Genomic DNA, 16,876 nt, shown 5'->3' on the forward strand with positions numbered 1-16,876 from the left:
CAATAACAAGGCTATATAAAGGGGGTACCAGTACCGAGTCAATGTGCGGGGGTACAGGTTAGTCGAGGTAATTAGTAGGGGTAAAGTGACTATGCGTAGATAATAAACAGCGAGTAGCAGCAGTGTAAAAACAAAGGGGGCGGGAGCTTTTTGGACCTAGACTTGGCACGCCGGTAATGCTTGCCATGCGGTAGCACTGGGATAAGTCTAACTTGGGTGACTGGAGTCTATGACAATTTTTTTGCGGCCTTCCTCTGACACCGCCTAGTATATAGGTCCTGGGTGGCAGGAAGCTTTGCCCCAGTGATGTACTGGGCTGTACGCACTACCCTCTGTAGAGCCTTATGGTCAGATGCTGAGCAGTTGCCGTACCAGGCGGTGATGCAACCGGTCACGATGCTTTCAAGGGTGCAGTTGTAAACTTTGAGGATCTGAGGACCCATGCCAAATCTTTTCAGTCTCCTGAGGGGGAAAAGGTGTTGTGCCCTCTTCACAACTGTCTTAGTGTGTTTGGACCATGATAGTTTGTTAATGATGTGAACACCAAGGAACTTGAAGCTCTCAACCTGCTCCAGTACAGCCCTGTCTATGTGAATGGGGGTGTGTTCAGCCCTCCTTTTCCTGTAGTCCACGATCAGCTCCTTTGTCTTGCTCACGTTGAGGGAGAGGTTGTTGTCCATGCACCACACTGACAGGTCTCTGATCTCCTCCCTATAGGCTGTCTCGTCGGCCTAACGCTGTTGTGTTGTCAGCAAACGTAATGATGGTGTTTGAGTTGTATTAGGCCACGGAGTCGTGGGTGAACAGGGAGAACAGGAGGGGACTGAGCACACACTCCTGAGATACCCCTGTGTTGAGGATCAGCTTGGCAGATGTGTTGTTGTCTACCCTTACCACCTGGGGGCGGCCCGTAAGGAAGTCCACGATTCAGTTGCAGAGGGAGGTGTTTGGTCCCAGGGTCCTTAGCTTAGTGATGAGCTTTGCGGATGTAGCCTGTAATCAATGGCTTCTGGTTGGGATATGTACAGTGCCTTGCGAAAGTATACGGCCCCCTTGAACTTTGCGACCTTTTGCCACATTTCAGGCTTCAAACATAAAGCTATAAAACTGTATTTTTTTCTGAAGAATCAACAACAAGTGGGACACAATCATGAAGTGGAACTACATTTATTGGATATTTCAAACTTTTTTAACAAATCAAAAACTGAAAAATTGGGCGTGCAAAATTATTCAGCCCCCTTAAGTTAATACTTTGTAGCGCCACCTTTTGCTGCGATTACAGCTGTAAGTCGCTTGGGGTATGTCTCTATCAGTTTTGCACATCGAGAGACTGAAATTTTTTCCCATTCCTCCTTGCAAAACAGCTCGAGCTCAGTGAGATTGGATGGAGAGCATTTGTGAACAGCAGTTTTCAGTTATTTCCATAAATTCTCGATTGGATTCAGGTCTGGACTTTGACTTGGCCATTCTAACACCTGGATATGTTTATTTTTGAACCATTCCATTGTAGATTTTGCTTTATGTTTTGGATCATTGTCTTGTTGGAAGACAAATCTCCGTCCCAGTCTCAGGTCTTTTGCAGACTCCATCAGGTTTTCTTCCAGAATGGTCCTGTATTTGGCTCCATCCATCTTCCCATCAATTGTAACCATCTTCCCTGTCCCTGCTGAAGAAAAGCTGGCCCAAACCATGATGCTGCCACCACCATGTTTGACAGTGGGTATGGTGTGTTCAGGGTGATGAGCTGTGTTGCTTTTACGCCAAACATAACATTTTGCATTGTTGCCAAAAAGTTCAATTTTGATTTGATCATCTGACCAGAACACCTTCTTCCACATGTTTGGTGTGTCTCCCAGGTGGCTTGTGGCAAACTTTAAACGACACTTTTTATGGATATCTTTAAGAAATGGCTTTCTTCTTGCCACTCTTCCATAAAGGCTAGATTTGTGCAATATACGACTGATTGCTGTCCTATGGACATTACATTTACATTTAAGTCATTTAGCAGACGCTCTTATCCAGAGCGACTTACAAATTGGTGAATTCACCTTCTGACATCCAATGGAACAGCCACTTTACAATAGTGCATCTAAATCATTAAGGGGGGGGGGGGGGGTGAGAAGGATGACTTATCCTATCCTAGGTATTCCTTGAAGAGGTGGGGTTTCAGGTGTCTCCGGAAGGTGGTGATTGACTCCGCTGTCCTGGCGTCGTGAGGGAGTTTGTTCCACCATTGGGGGGCCAGAGCAGCGAACAGTTTTGACTGGGCTGAGCGGGAACTGTGCTTCCTCAGTGGTAGGGAGGCAAGCAGGCCAGAGGTGGATGAACGCAGTGCCCTTGTTTGGGTGTAGGGCCTGATCAGAGCCTGGAGGTACTGCGGTGTCGTTCCCCTCACAGCTCCGTAGGCAAGCACCATGGTCTTGTAGCGGATGCGAGCTTCAACTGGAAGCCAGTGGAGAGAGCGGAGGAGCGGGGTGACGTGAGAGAACTTGGGAAGGTTGAACACCAGACGGGCTGCGGCGTTCTGGATGAGTTGTAGGGGTTTAATGGCACAGGCAGGGAGCCCAGCCAACAGCGAGTTGCAGTAATCCAGACGGGAGATGACAAGTGCCTGGATTAGGACCTGCGCCACTTCCTGTGTGAGGCAGGGTCGTACTCTGCGGATGTTGTAGAGCATGAACCTACAGGAACGGGCCACCGCCATGATGTTGGTTGAGAACGACAGGGTGTTGTCCAGGATCACGCCAAGGTTCTTAGCGCTCTGGGAGGAGGACACAATGGAGTTGTCAACCGTGATGGCGAGATCATGGACAGAGTCTCCCACCTCAGCTGTAGATCTCTGCAGTTCATCCAGAGTGATCATGGGCCTCTTGGCTGCATCTCTGATCAGTCTTCTCCTTGTATGAGCTGAAAGTTTAGAGGGACTGCCAGGTCTTGGTAGATTTGCAGTGGTCTGATACTCCTTCCATTTCAATATTATCGATTGCACAGTGCTCCTTGGGATGTTTAAAGCTTGGGAAATCTTTTTGTATCCAAATCCGGCTTTAAACTTCTTCACAACAGTATCTCGGACCTGCCTGGTGTGTTCCTTGTTCTTCATGATGCTCTCTGCGCTTTTAACGGACCTCTGTGACTATCACAGTGCAGGTGCATTTATACGGAGACTTGATTACACACAGGTGGATTGTATTTATCATCATTAGTCATTTAGGTCAACATTGGATCATTCAGAGATCCTCACTGAACTTCTGGAGAGAGTTTGCTGCACTGAAAGTAAAGGGGCTGAATAATTTTGCATGCCCAATTTTTCAGTTTTTGATTTGTTAAAAAAGTTTGAAATATCCAATAAATGTCATTCCACTTCATGATTGTGTCCCACTTGTTGTTGATTCTTCACAAAAAAATACAGTTTTATATCTTTATATTTGAAGCCTGAAATGTGGCAAAAGGTCGCAAAGTTCAAGGGGGCCGTATACTTTCGCAAGGCACTGTATGTACGGTCACTGTGGGGACGATGTCGTCGATGCACTTATTGATGAAGCCGGTGACTGAGGTGGTGTACTCCTCAATGCCAATGGATGAATCCTTGAACATGTTCCAGTCTGTGCTACCAAAACAGTCCTGTAGCTAAGCATTTGCGTCATCTGACCACTTCCATATTGAGTGAGTAACTGGTGTTTCTTGCTTTAGTTTTTGCTTGTAATCGGAATCGGGAGGATAGAATTATGGTCAGATTTGCCAAATGGAGGGCGAGGGAGAGATTTGTGTGCATCTGTGTGTGGAGTAAAGGTGGTCTAGAGTTTAAATGTTTATTTTTTTTAAACCTCTAGTTGCACATGTGACATGCTAGTAGAAATAAGGTAAAACAGATTTAAGTTTGCCTGCATTAAAGTCCCCGGCCAGCTAGGAGCGCCGCTTCCGGATGAGCATTTTTTTGTTTGCTTATGGCCTTATACAGCTCCTTGAGTATGTCTTAGTTCCAGCATCAGTTTGTGTTGGTAAATGGACGGCTATGAAAAATATAGATGAAAATTCTCTTGGTAGATAGTGTGGTCTACTGCTTATGAGGTGCTCTACCTCAGGCCAGCAATACCTCAAGACTTTCTTAATATTATACATTGCGCACCAGCTGTTATTGTCAAACAATCAGGTCCATTACATGAGTGCATGTAACCTTTTTACATCTGACCTGTGTGTGTGAACCCCCCGTCTCCACAGATAACAGCCATGTATTGAGGTCATACATGAGTGGCCAGTCCCTTACTGAGGACATGCTGTCCAACATGCTGGCTTGCTTCCTGGTTTACCACTCCATCCCCTGCCTCAGTAAGCTGTCTGCCACACACCTGGAAGGTAAACAACTGTTAGCTGAATGTTGTGGTTAGATTTATGTTTAGTTTGAACCTAACATGTTTGACACTGGTGGTCTCTTATTTGGCTGACTGCTGGATTCTTATATCTGACTTTTGTCTCATGTGTGGAGAAGTCGTCATGTCTCTGCTGGTCTCATGTTTCTACCAATCCACTCACTTGTTTCCACAGGAAGTACATCGTTCCCTGAGCTCCTGTTGAAGTTCAGTCAGCTGGGCATACCTGTACGCGCCCTGCTGCGTTTGGGCCCTCTGCTCCTAGGGACTGCGGGCTTCTGGACCGGCCAACTGGCCTGTTGATATTACCCTGACCTTTGACCACTAACCTTGGTCTCTGACTTTACCCTCGTCTTGACCCACAAGGGTCACTCTGCAATGCTTGTTGCAGCTCGCAAGAAATGGATATGATATAACATTTCATTGTAAAGGCTTTCTTGATACAGATTGTATGTCAAATGTTTGTACTGTACTTGTTTGTTTTCAATATATACAGTAAATAAAATGTGATTTGAGACTAATGTTAGTGTAAGTGACAAGTATTTGCACTGAATGTATTTAAAGGTAAAGCTGTTAACTACCGTGGATGTGGATGACCAAGAACTTTAAGCATTGTACATGTTATTTTGGCCAACTCTGTGTGGTTACAGTATTGCCATTTTGTATTTTCCATTTCGGCAAGGGATATAGTCTAGACTGTTACCTTGAATTATCAGAAAATTTGTTCCGGAAAAGTTGTTCAGATATTAGTTCAGTCTCTGCAGTATGTTTTGGGAAGTAGTGCGTGGGCTGTGGTGCAACAGAATGCATTGGCCAGAGCTGTGATCTAACAACATAACTGCTCTGGGAACATTCCACAGTATAATGGAAAACATCCTGCAACAAATACCACACCCGCCTCACCCCATATAAATCTCTGTTTTCTTTTGGCCTTGTACAGTGCATTCAGAAAGTATTCAGACCCCTTCCATGCAGTAAATAACTTTTGCCTCATGTAAATTAGGTATTTGTAATGTGCAAACATTTCTAAACCTATTTTCACTTTTTCATTATGGGGTATTGTGTGTAGATTTGAGGGGAAAATAAATAAATTGATTACATTTAGAATAAGGCTCTAACGCAACAAAATGTGGAAAAAGTCAAGGGGTCTGAATACTTTCCGGATGCTCTGTATAGCCAAATAGCTTTGTCTTCATCTTGAATTATTAAGCATGGCCTAGCTGTTTATCAGTCTCCCCATGGTATACATTCAAACTCTTTAAAAAAAACTGTTGACTATAGCTTTTTTTGTGGCATCTTTAGGACCAACTGGCATGAAAGGCACACAGAGCTGTGGCAGATGGATTGCATACATACCACATTCGTAGAAGTGCTGTCATGTGGTTCAGTGAACATTACAGACACACAGGAAAGTATTAGATTTTTTGAGGGAGAAGCATCAGAGAATGTAAGGAATTTAAAGGCCCAGTGCAGTTAAATGTGATTTCCTGTTTTTATATACATTTCCATACATAAGGTTAGAATAATACTGTGAAATTGTGAAAATGATAATGTCCTTTCAGTGTAAGAGCTGTTTGAAAAGAACGCTTGCTATTTCAGCCTGTTTTGGTGGGATGGAGTTTTGGCATTCCATGATGTCACCATGCTGTAAATTAATTAATAGACCAATAAGAGTCCCAAACCCCTCTCCCAATAACAGCACATTTTTCAGTTTTCCCTTCCCAACTCATACCACTCAGACAGTCCTAACCAAATTCTTGCTTGAGAAATTGCTCCTTTCTAAGAAGCTATTTTTGTTTATTTTTGACCTTTCTAATGGAAAACAATCACCGTAAGGAGATAACTGCTGCATTGGACCTTTTTAAATTGTGCGGTGCAACTTTTCTCTGTTAACTAATTGGAAGGGAAGTACAATGTGGGTAACTAATTCTCTTTGTAGTTTCGATTCAGTATAATTGAATACTGTTTTGGAACATTGTGGAAACCAGCCAAGTGAAGTGACTAATAGTGCAAATCCTCTGGGGAGGCAGCAACCAGTTCCAAATCTGGTACAGAGAGGCAGTGATGCTGTGTATTTTTTCCTCTGTAGGAAGTATGACATTGCCATTTGGTTTGTTCTTCTATGGACATCCAGGAAATGTGTAACAGGATCTACATCTTCATATTCCAAAAATGTAATGGGATTTTACAGGTCAATGGCCAACCAGAACTGTAGTCAGAGTGGGTTAATTCATGAGTTTATGACCTTCAAAGGTGATTCCTTTAATAAGCTGTGGGAACCAGTGCCCCTGGGAGAGGGCTGTTTACACAAAACATTCTATGTATGTCATACTGGTACACACCCTGTGGTCCTGGAGGTTCTCACTTCCGAAGACAACATTGGAACAAGGCCATAAAAATAACAACACAAATTAGAAATGCCTCTTGGTCCTTAATCTTTAAAACATAATTTTCATAAATTGCAGAATGAATCGAATGTCCAGTTTATAAATAGGCTATATTTTTTATGATTCTAGTCAGGTGTTTAATGGCATTTCGGGCACATGCCAGATGGGCTGGTCTAGATTTAGCCTAGTGGCCCTGACAAACTTGGATATTTGGCACAAAATGATAATAAAATGGCAAATACTGGTAGCCTCAAGAGAAACAATTAGCTGATACTGGGACCTTGAGGAGAAAAAAATGGTCCGTTTGGGGGCCATCAAAGGAGAAAAATTGTCCTGTGTGTTCCAAATGTCTGGGACGATTTTTGGTACCCTTCTGCCCCATATTACGTTGTTTTAAAAGTGCCTACTTATGTGCTCAAACAGACATTGATTTAATTCAGACAACGTTTGAATGGAAAAAATGTCAGTTCGTGGAGGGAGGTGGGTGTGACCAATTACGAAGAAAAGTGTCACAGTTCAGCTCCAAAGCTATGAATGACTACAGAACTACAAACGCCCAGTGTTACTATACATGAAAAGGCAGGACTTCGATCAGTTAGGTAGTTAACGTTACACTGCTTAGTCCGGTTCAGAATGACTTTTGCCAACATCGAAATAACTTGGTCAATATGTATTATCCACCTAACTCGTTCCTGAACTGGGGCAAACCAGAAATATTCTGCACTACTTTTAATAATGGGTAAGTAGTAATTACATACGAAATAACTTATTTGATACATTTTTGTTAGTGAGTAGACACCTGAAGACCGAACGAATATTTTGCATCTTAAATAATATTTTGGAGTTTGAGGAAGCCATGCAGTGATACTTGAATGGAAATATAAGTACTGTACACATAAGGGCCAACTAGGCTGCAGTTAAATGGATGCAATATGAGTAATTATTTACATATTTAGAGATACATTTGAACGATAACTTCCCTCTGAAATTGACGTTTCGGGAAGTAAAGCACGAATGACGCTGGCTGATTAAAAAAACAACGTGTGGACTACAGAGCGCTCGTGTAAAGGGCGGTTTACAGAGATAAAAGGAAGCAATGTCAGTATGAGATTGTAGCTTCCTGTTCCTTTTTGTATTTTTAAAAACGAAGTGTACAACTGTTTCAAATCCAATAGTCTTTGAACCGTTGGCAATCTTACAAAGCCCTTTGGAGAACTGCCCATCCAAAATATGAACGGAATGCATACTCAATATATTATTTATCTACATTTCTATAGGGCCCAGGTTTGTGATGAGACGAGAGTGCCGAGTCATATACGTTCATTTCTGAGTGACAAGAAGATAGGGGGGCGTGAGCTATCAAGAATGCAGCACCTGTTTCATGGACATTATCCCAAGTGCACTGGTTCAGTTTACATTGCATTTCTTTGTTACCACAAACATAAAATGACTGGAAGAGGTGAATGCGAACACCCATTTATCCAATTCAGCCCAGATGGGACAGGAGAGAAGGACAGGTTGTCTCTACATCATAACACTTTTCCAAAATATGTAAGCCCTAGTGTTCCATATACTCTACAACCAAAAAGCAATGTCTTTTCCCTGGCCTGAATGAAACAATTTTTCTGTCTCAGAATGAGTACTGTGGGACTTCCCTCTCTCTCTCTCATATCCATTCATGTGGTTTATGTTTGGCTCAGTTAGCTGGCTACATTCATCAGATAAGCTGTGAATAGAACAGTCATTTTCATATTGCTCTTCAGAAACCACAAAGGTGACCTTAATCTAAAGTTCCTCCCTCCCTGTATTCTGTGTTTTAGCTTAGGTAGACTGAAAGACAGGTCCCACCCAAATCAGTTTACATTTAAGATGGACAGAAAACCAACTGTATTTACATGCACGGCACACAGTTGGCAGAATTACAATCCTTAGGAAACTGAGCGAGGTCATCTCCTCTTCCCATGATTGATGGGAGTGGAACTAGAACACATTCTGGTGATTCTCATTTTGAATGAACTCCCCCCTCATATTAGCTTCATCGACAGGATCTGCAGTTTGCTGTATCACAGGATGGAGGTAATGGTAATTCTCCAGAATAGTGTCTGTCTTTCTGTACTTGTGGAGCTCTCGTCACTGCATACTGAAAACGCTAAACAGAAATAGTTGATGGTGGTTGGAGCTTGTGGCACTATATGGTTAACAGTTGTGAAGGTTCACACGCAAAACCTAGTTTTGTAACGATACGCCAGTTTACAACGGCACCCCAGTCTGTTTTTAGTCAGTGGGACTGGTTTCCAGTAAAAACCTGCCATTGTTGAGTAGAAGAGAAAAGGAAGTGGTGGCCTTGAAACTTGCATTCATAAAACAACGTGTGTAGTGTTGAAATGTCAGTCTGAGTCTGGACACGTTTGGTTTTAGTATTGTACTCCAAACTGGTGTCAGTACTGGGGGTGCAATAGTCTAATATTCACAACTTGAATAAAGCTAATGTTGAGTATATTGCATTTAATATCTACAGTTATGGAGAAGAGCAATAAAAGAGGAATTGGCCAATAGGTAATCAGAACAGTTGATGAAGTGATAGCAAATTGAAATCCTTAAAATCATACTTAGGAATAAATTGAAATCTTTTTGGTGTTTAGTATTTTATTAGGATCTTCATTAGCTGTTGCAAAGGCACCATATACTCTTCCTGGGGTCCATACAAAACATGAAACATGACATAATACAGAACATTCGTAGAAAAGAACAGCTCAAGGACAGAACTATAAACATTTTAAAATGGCACACATACATACACACAAAATGTCTAGGTCAAATAGGGGAGAGGCATTGTGCCGTGAGGTGTTGCTTTAGCAGTTTTTTTAAACCAGGTTTGCTGTTAATTTGAGCAATATGAGATAGAAGGGAGTTCAATGCAATAATGGCTCTATATGATACTGTACGCTTTCTTTAATTTGTTCTGGATTTGGAGATTGTGAAAAGACTCCTGGTGGCATGTCTGGTGGGATAAGTGTGTGTATCAGAGCTGTGTGTAAGTTGACTATGCAAACAATTTGAAATTTTCAACACGTGAATGTTTCTTAGTAAAAGAAGAAGTGGCGCAGTCAGTCTCTCCTCAACTCTTAGCCAAGAGAGACTGGCATGCACAGCATTAATATCGGTGGAGGCTGCTGAGGGGAGGATGCCTCATAATAATGTCTGGAATGGAATGGCATCAAACACATGGAAACCACGTGTTTAATGTTGTTGATACCTTTCCACTTATTCCGCTCCAGCCATTACCAGGTGTCCGTCGTCCCCAATTAAGGTGCCACCAACCTCCTGTGATTTATATTAGCCCTCTGATTACAACGAATAGAAAGCCCTCCCACTCTGTTCTGGGCCAGCAGCAGCTTAATGAAGTCTTTCTTTGTAGCACTTGACCACATGACTGGACAATAATCAAGATAAGACCAAACTAGAGCCTGCATGACTTGCTCTTTGGAGTGTGGTGTCAAAGGAGCAGACCTCTCCCCGTATTTACAACCATTGAATCTACAGTGCCTTGCGAAAGTATTCAGCCCCCTTGAACTTTGCGACCTTTTGCCACATTTCAGGCTTCAAACATAAAGATATAAAACTGTATTTTTTTGTGAAGAATCAACAACAAGTGGGACACAATCATGAAGTGGAACGACATTTATTGGATATTTCAAACTTTAACAAATCAAAAACTGAAAAATTGGGCGTGCAAAATTATTCAGCCCCTTTACTTTCAGTGCAGCAAACTCTCCAGAAGTTCAGTGAGGATCTCTGAATGATCCAATGTTAACCTAAATGACTAATGATGATAAATACAATCCACCTATGTGTAATCAAGTCTCCGTATAAATGCACCTGCACTGTGATAGTCTCAGAGGTCTGTTAAAAGTGCAGAGAGCATCATGAAGAACAAGGAACACACCAGGCAGGTCCGAGATACTGTTGTGAAGAAGTTTAAAGCCGGATTTGGATAGAAAAAGATTTCCCAAGCTTTAAACATCCCAAAGAGCACTGTGCAAGTGATAATATTGAAATGGAAGGAGTATCAGACCACTGCAAATCTACCAAGACCTGGCCGTCCCTCTAAACTTTCAGCTCATACAAGGAGAAGACTGATCAGAGATGCAGCCAAGAGGCCCATGATCACTCTGGATGAACTGCAGAGATCTACAGCTGAGGTGGGAGACTCTGTCCATAGGACAACAATCAGTCGTATATTGCACAAATCTGGCCTTTATGGAAGAGTGGCAAGAAGAAAGCCATTTCTTAAAGATATCCATAAAAAGTGTCGTTTAACGTTTGCCACAAGCCACCTGGGAGACACACCAAACATGTGGAAGAAGGTGCTCTGGTCAGATGAAACCAAAATTGAACTTTTTGGCAACAATGCAAAACTTTATGTTTGGCATAAAAGCAACACAGCTCATCACCCTGAACACACCATCTCCACTGTCAAACATGGTGGGACGGAGATTTGTCTTCCAACAAGACAATGATCCAAAACATAAAGCAAAATCGACAATGGAATGGTTTAAAAATAAACATATCCAGGTGTTAGAATGGCCAAGTCAAAGTCCAGACCTGAATCCAATCGAGAATCTGTGGAAAGAACTGAAAACTGCTGTTCACAAATGCTCTCCATCCAACCTCACTGAACTCGAGCTGTTTTGCAAGGAGGAATGGGAAAAGATTTGTCTCTCGATGTGCAAAACTGATAGAGACATACCCCAAGCGACTTACAGCTGTAATCGCAGCAAAAGGTGGCGCTACAAAGTATTAACTTAAGGGGGCTGAATAATTTTGCACGCCCAATTTTTCAGTTTTTGATTTGTTAAAAAAGTTTGAAATATCCAATAAATGTCGTTCCACTTCATGATTGTGTCCCACTTGTTGTTGATTCTTCACAAAAAAATACAGTTTTATATCTTTATGTTTGAAGCCTGAAATGTGGCAAAAGGTTGCAAAGTTCAAGGGGGCCGAATTTGCGAAAAGTGCAAATCAATCCCAGAACAACAGCAAAGGACCTTGTGAAGATGTTGGAGGAAACAGGTACAAAAGTATCTATATACACAGTAAAACAAGTCCTATATCAACAAAACCTGAAAGGTCGCTCATCAAGGAAGAAGCCACTGCTCCAAAAATGCTAGACTACAGTTTGCAACTGCACATGGGGACAAAGACTGTACTTTTTGGAGAAATGTCCTCTGGTCTGATGAAACAAAAATAGAACTGTTTGGCCATAATGACCATCGTTATGTTTGGAGGAAAAAGGAGGAGGCTTGCAGGCCGAAGAACACCATCCCAACCGTGAACCACGGGGGTGGCAGCATCATGTTGTGGGGGTGCTTTGCTACAGGATGGACTGGTGTACTTCACAAAATAGATGGCATCATGAAGCAACATGACTTATGTGGATATATTAAAGCAACATCTCAAGACATCAGTCAGGACGTTAAAGCTTGGTTGCAAATGGGTCTTCCAAATGGACAATGACCCCAAGCATACGTTCAAAGTTGTGGCAAAACAGCTTTAAGGACAACAAAGTCAAGGTATTGGGAGTGGACATCACAAAGCCCTGACCTCAAACCTATAGAAAATGTGTCGGTGGAACTGAAAAAACGTGTGCGAGCAAGGAGGCCTACAAACCTGGCTCAGTTACACCAGCTCTGTCAGGAGGAATGGACCAAAATTCACCCAATTTATTGTGGGAAGCTTGTGGAAGGCTAACCAAAATGTTTGACCCAAGTTAAACAATGTAAAAGCAATGCTACCAAATACTAATTGGGTGTATGTAAACTTCTAACCCACTGGGAATGTGATGAAAGAAATAAAAGCTGTAATAAATCTCTCTATTATTCTGACATTTCACATTCTTAAAATAAAGTGGTGATCCTAACTGACCTAAAACAGGGAATTTTTACTAGGATTAAATGTCAGGAATTGTGAAAAACTGAGTTTAAATGTAAGGTGTATGTAAACTTCTGACTTTGATGTTGAAAAGCCATAAAACATACAGTACCAGTTTGGACGCACCTACTCATTCAAGGGATTTCCTTTATTTTTACTATTTTCTACATTGTAGAATATTAGTGAAGACATCAAAACTATGAAATAACACATGCAGTGTAAGTCGGAAGTTTACATTTACGTTTATATTTGAGATCCTTCAAAGGAGCCACTCCCTTTTCCTTGATGACAGCTTTGCACACTCTTGGCATTCTCTCAACCAGCCTCACCTGGACTGCTTTTCCAACAGTCTTGAAGGAGTTCCCACATATGCAGAGCACTTGTTGGCTGCTTTTCCTTCACTCTGGGGTCCAACACATCCCAAACCATCTCAATCGGGTTGAGGTCGGGTGATTGTGGAGGCCAGGTCATCTGATGCTGCACTCCATCAGTGTCTTTCTAGGTAAAATAGCTCTTACACAGCCTGGAGGTGTGTTGGGTCATTGTCCTGTTGAAAAACAAATGATAGTCCTACTAAGCGCAAACTAGATGGGATGGCGTATCGCTGCATAATGCTGTTGTAGCCATGCTGGTAAAATGTGCCTTGAATTCTAAATAAATCACTGATAGTGTCACCAGCAAAGCACCCCCAAACCATCAATCCTCCTCCATGCTTCACGGTTGGAACTACACATGCAGAGATCATCCGTTCACCTACTCTGCATCTCACAAAGACACAGGGGTTGGATCCAAAAACCTACATTTGGCCTCATCAGATCAGATTTCCACCGGTCTAATGTTCATTGCACATGTTTCTTGTCCCAAGCAAGTCTCTTCTTATTATTGGTGTTATTTAGTAGTGGTTTCTTTGCAGGAATTCCACCATGAAGCCTGATTCACGCAATCGTCTCTGAACAGTTGATGTTGAGATGTGTCTTTTACCTGAACTCTGTGAAGCATTTATTTGGGCTGCCTTCTTAGGTGCAGTTAACTCTAATGAACTTCTCCTTGCCGCATTGGTAACTCCTTTACTGTGGCGGTCCTCATGAGAGCCAGTTTCATCATAGTGCTTGATGGTTTTTGCAACTGCTTTTGAAGAAACTTTCCAAGTTCTTGAAATTTTCCAGATTGACTAACCTTCATGTCTTAAACTAATGATGGCCTGTCCTTGCTCATTTGAGCTGTTCTTACCATAATATGGACTTGGTCTGTATACCACCCCTAACTTGTCACAACACAACTGATTGGCTCAAACACATTAAGAAGGAAAGAAATTCCACAAATTAACTTTTTTTCTCCCCAATTCCGTGGTATCCAATTGTTTTTAGTAGCTACTATCTTGTCTCATCGCTATTACTCCCGTAAGGGCTCGGGAGAGACGAAGGGTTGAAAGTCATGCGTCCTCCGATACACAACCCAACCAAGCCGCACTGCTTCTTAACACAGCACGCATCCAACCCGGAAGCCAGCCGCACCAATGTGTCGGAGGAAACACCGTGCCCCTGGCCCACCACAGGAGTCGCTGGTGCGCAATGAGACAAGGTCATCCCTACCGACCAAGCCCTCCCTAACCGGGACGACATGCTGGGCCAATTGTGCGTCGCCCCACGGACCTCCCGGTCGCAGCCGGTTACGACAGAGCCTGGGCGCAAACCCAGAGTCTCTGATGGCACAGCTGGCGCTGCGCCACCCGGGAGGCCCACAAATTAACTTTTAACAAGGCACATCTGTTAATTGAAATGCATTCTTGGTGATTACCTCATGAAGCTGGTTGAGAGAATATCAAGAGTGTGCAAAGCTGTCATCAAGGCAAATGGTGGTTAGTTTGAAGAATCTCAAATATTAAATATATTTTGATTTAACAATAATTTATTTTGGTTACTACATGATTCTATATGTTTTATTTCATACATTTGATGTATTCACTATTATTTTACATAGTAGAAAATAGTAAAAATAAAGAAAAACCCTTAAATGAGTCGGTGTGTCCAAACTTTTGACTGGTACTGTTTGTTTTCTCAGCATCAGGTTATGGTCAATAATATCAAAGGCTGACTGAAATCTAACAGTACAGGTCCCACAATGTTCTTGCTATCAATTTATTTCAACCAATCATCAGTAATTTGTGTCATTGCAGTACATGTTTGTGTCAGTGCAGTACATATTTGAATCTGTGAATGTATTCACCTCAATAAAGCAGTGAAGAGCTGTTCTCCTTCTGCTCCTGGTGATTGCTTGTGGTATGCAATACATTAGGTTTTAGTGCCATCTAGTGAACCTTTTTTAGAGACGTTGGCTTTTACCTTTCCACTTGGTAGGGTTATGTCTCTGTCTCAAGGTGGCACTGTTTTCACAGTAACCTTGGAAGAGTTTTTACAATAATGATGTGAGCACCTCACAATGGTCAAATCATAATGGATAATGATGCACATTATTGTTCCCACTAACACAAAATTTTGCTCGGTTGCTTACTAAAAAGTAAATTGATTGATTTGTCCTTTATCAAGACTGTTGATGCACTGTAGGTGAAAATGTCATTCTGCTTTCATAACATGTAATCACCTAGTCTCTTTTATATGTACTGATCCCTGTAACATTGTGATGTATGTCTAGTTACTAGTAAACCAGTATCAAAATGGTAAATGGGAAACACCAGAGAATGTTCTATACTGTAGTGTAGGTCAAAGGTCATCCATCAGATGTTGACTGGCTCTCATTCAAGAGAATGTGGGAATGTGTTATCATGGTGTCTGTGATAGATCTCAGAATATTGACTTCCTCATGAAATCACACCCAACATCATTGTCTGTCTGAATGCTTCCTGCCTGCCTGCCTGGGCTGGGCTGGTGAGCTGCTCTATTCGCTCTGTCCCCTCTAGGATTGGAGGATATTGATTGGTTGTTTTGTGTCAGGTAGATTTATTGACAGGCATATTCTAAGCAGTGGGGAAGGAGGGGATGAGCAGTGAGAAAGTGTACAAACCAGTTTCACACTGTAGATTATTATAATGAGGACAGGGACACAGCTGTTGGCCTACACTGGCCTACTTTTCCTGACAAAGACATTGTGTGTGTGGGGTGTGTGTGTGTCTGTTCAGTATGCACGTGAGGGATTTCAGTTCCCACTTATTGTGTAACATGGATCAAACTACTACATATAAGACATATAAATCTTCATGCCCAGTAATTTTGTTGGCAGGTGTGGGGCTCTATTGTTTTTGCTACAAACTATAGTGATTTGCAGAATGTGTTATGAGAGACAAATGTAGTCAGATGATGGACTAGGGCTGTGATGATTATGGATTTTTGGGGAACAATTAATTATCATACAAATGACCACGGTTATTGTCATACAAGTATTTTTATTTGTTTTGCTTGTAATGCATCTTTGAAAATTAGCTACAGTACATACCTAATGAATACAGCACAGCTTTGGTGACACCCCCGTCTCAAAAACGGATGGTTTTGACTAGTTGGAACTTTTGGAAAGTAAGCTTTTCCTCCCGACCATGCCGTTCTACTCGTAAAATAATTAACAATTTTACCCTCTTCATGTGAAAATAAAAAAAGTTTTTTATTTTTCATGGTTATTGTGCCAGCCCGATGGTCGACATCACTCCCTGTACTAGGATAATACTAACATCCTGCTATTAACAACTCTGGGTGTCTCAGAACAAGCTTTACTCCTCCACTCTACCTCCCACAAATTAATTGTATTCCCACCTGTGGTGTCTCATCGTTGGTGGTCAGACACACTGTGAATCACCCACACAGTACAGTAGTTTTTTTTGTCTGGAGTTGGAACTGAGGGGTAGGAAAGGAAATGTTGTGCATGCAGTCTCACCCCCGCATATCTGACATGGTAGTGTAATTAAGAACTCACAATGAAGAATATGTCTGTGACCTGGCTGAGAACTAACTCTGTTAATCCTAATCCAGTCCTGACTCAGTTCCTCTTCTACCCCGATTTAACCCAGACCTCCTGTAGGGCTGTAGAACTGTCCTCAGCCACGAGTTTGAAATGTCTCTACATTTCATGTAGTTGCCAAGTGGGCAAACATACTCCATTCGCAGTTCCTACTCTCACATCAAGGTCATACTGTAATTGCAGTATTTTTTGTTTCCCATTACGGACTGGCTCAGTGCCTGTGTG

General features: G+C 42.1%; 1 protein-coding gene and 1 long non-coding RNA gene across 2 annotated transcripts in view; both read left to right on the forward strand.

Moving 5' to 3' along the window:
* Window positions 1-4,888, forward strand: part of LOC135512246 (anaphase-promoting complex subunit 1-like) — a 58,913-nt gene extending 54,025 nt beyond the window's left edge. The window contains exons 48-49 of the mRNA XM_064934067.1: window positions 4,219-4,353; window positions 4,543-4,888. Coding sequence (XP_064790139.1) covers window positions 4,219-4,353; window positions 4,543-4,670 — 263 coding nt within the window. The 3' untranslated portion in view covers window positions 4,671-4,888. The remainder of the gene's footprint in view (window positions 1-4,218; window positions 4,354-4,542) is intronic.
* Window positions 4,889-7,280: 2,392 nt separating this feature from the next.
* The window catches only part of LOC135512247 (uncharacterized), a 41,066-nt gene continuing 31,470 nt past the window's right edge, over window positions 7,281-16,876 (forward strand). The window contains exon 1 of the long non-coding RNA XR_010451387.1: window positions 7,281-7,493. This is a non-coding gene — a long non-coding RNA (uncharacterized LOC135512247). The remainder of the gene's footprint in view (window positions 7,494-16,876) is intronic.

This window comes from Oncorhynchus masou, chromosome 24 (genome assembly GCF_036934945.1).
Source record: "Oncorhynchus masou masou isolate Uvic2021 chromosome 24, UVic_Omas_1.1, whole genome shotgun sequence".
NCBI classification, from domain to species: Eukaryota; Metazoa; Chordata; class Actinopteri; order Salmoniformes; family Salmonidae; genus Oncorhynchus; species Oncorhynchus masou.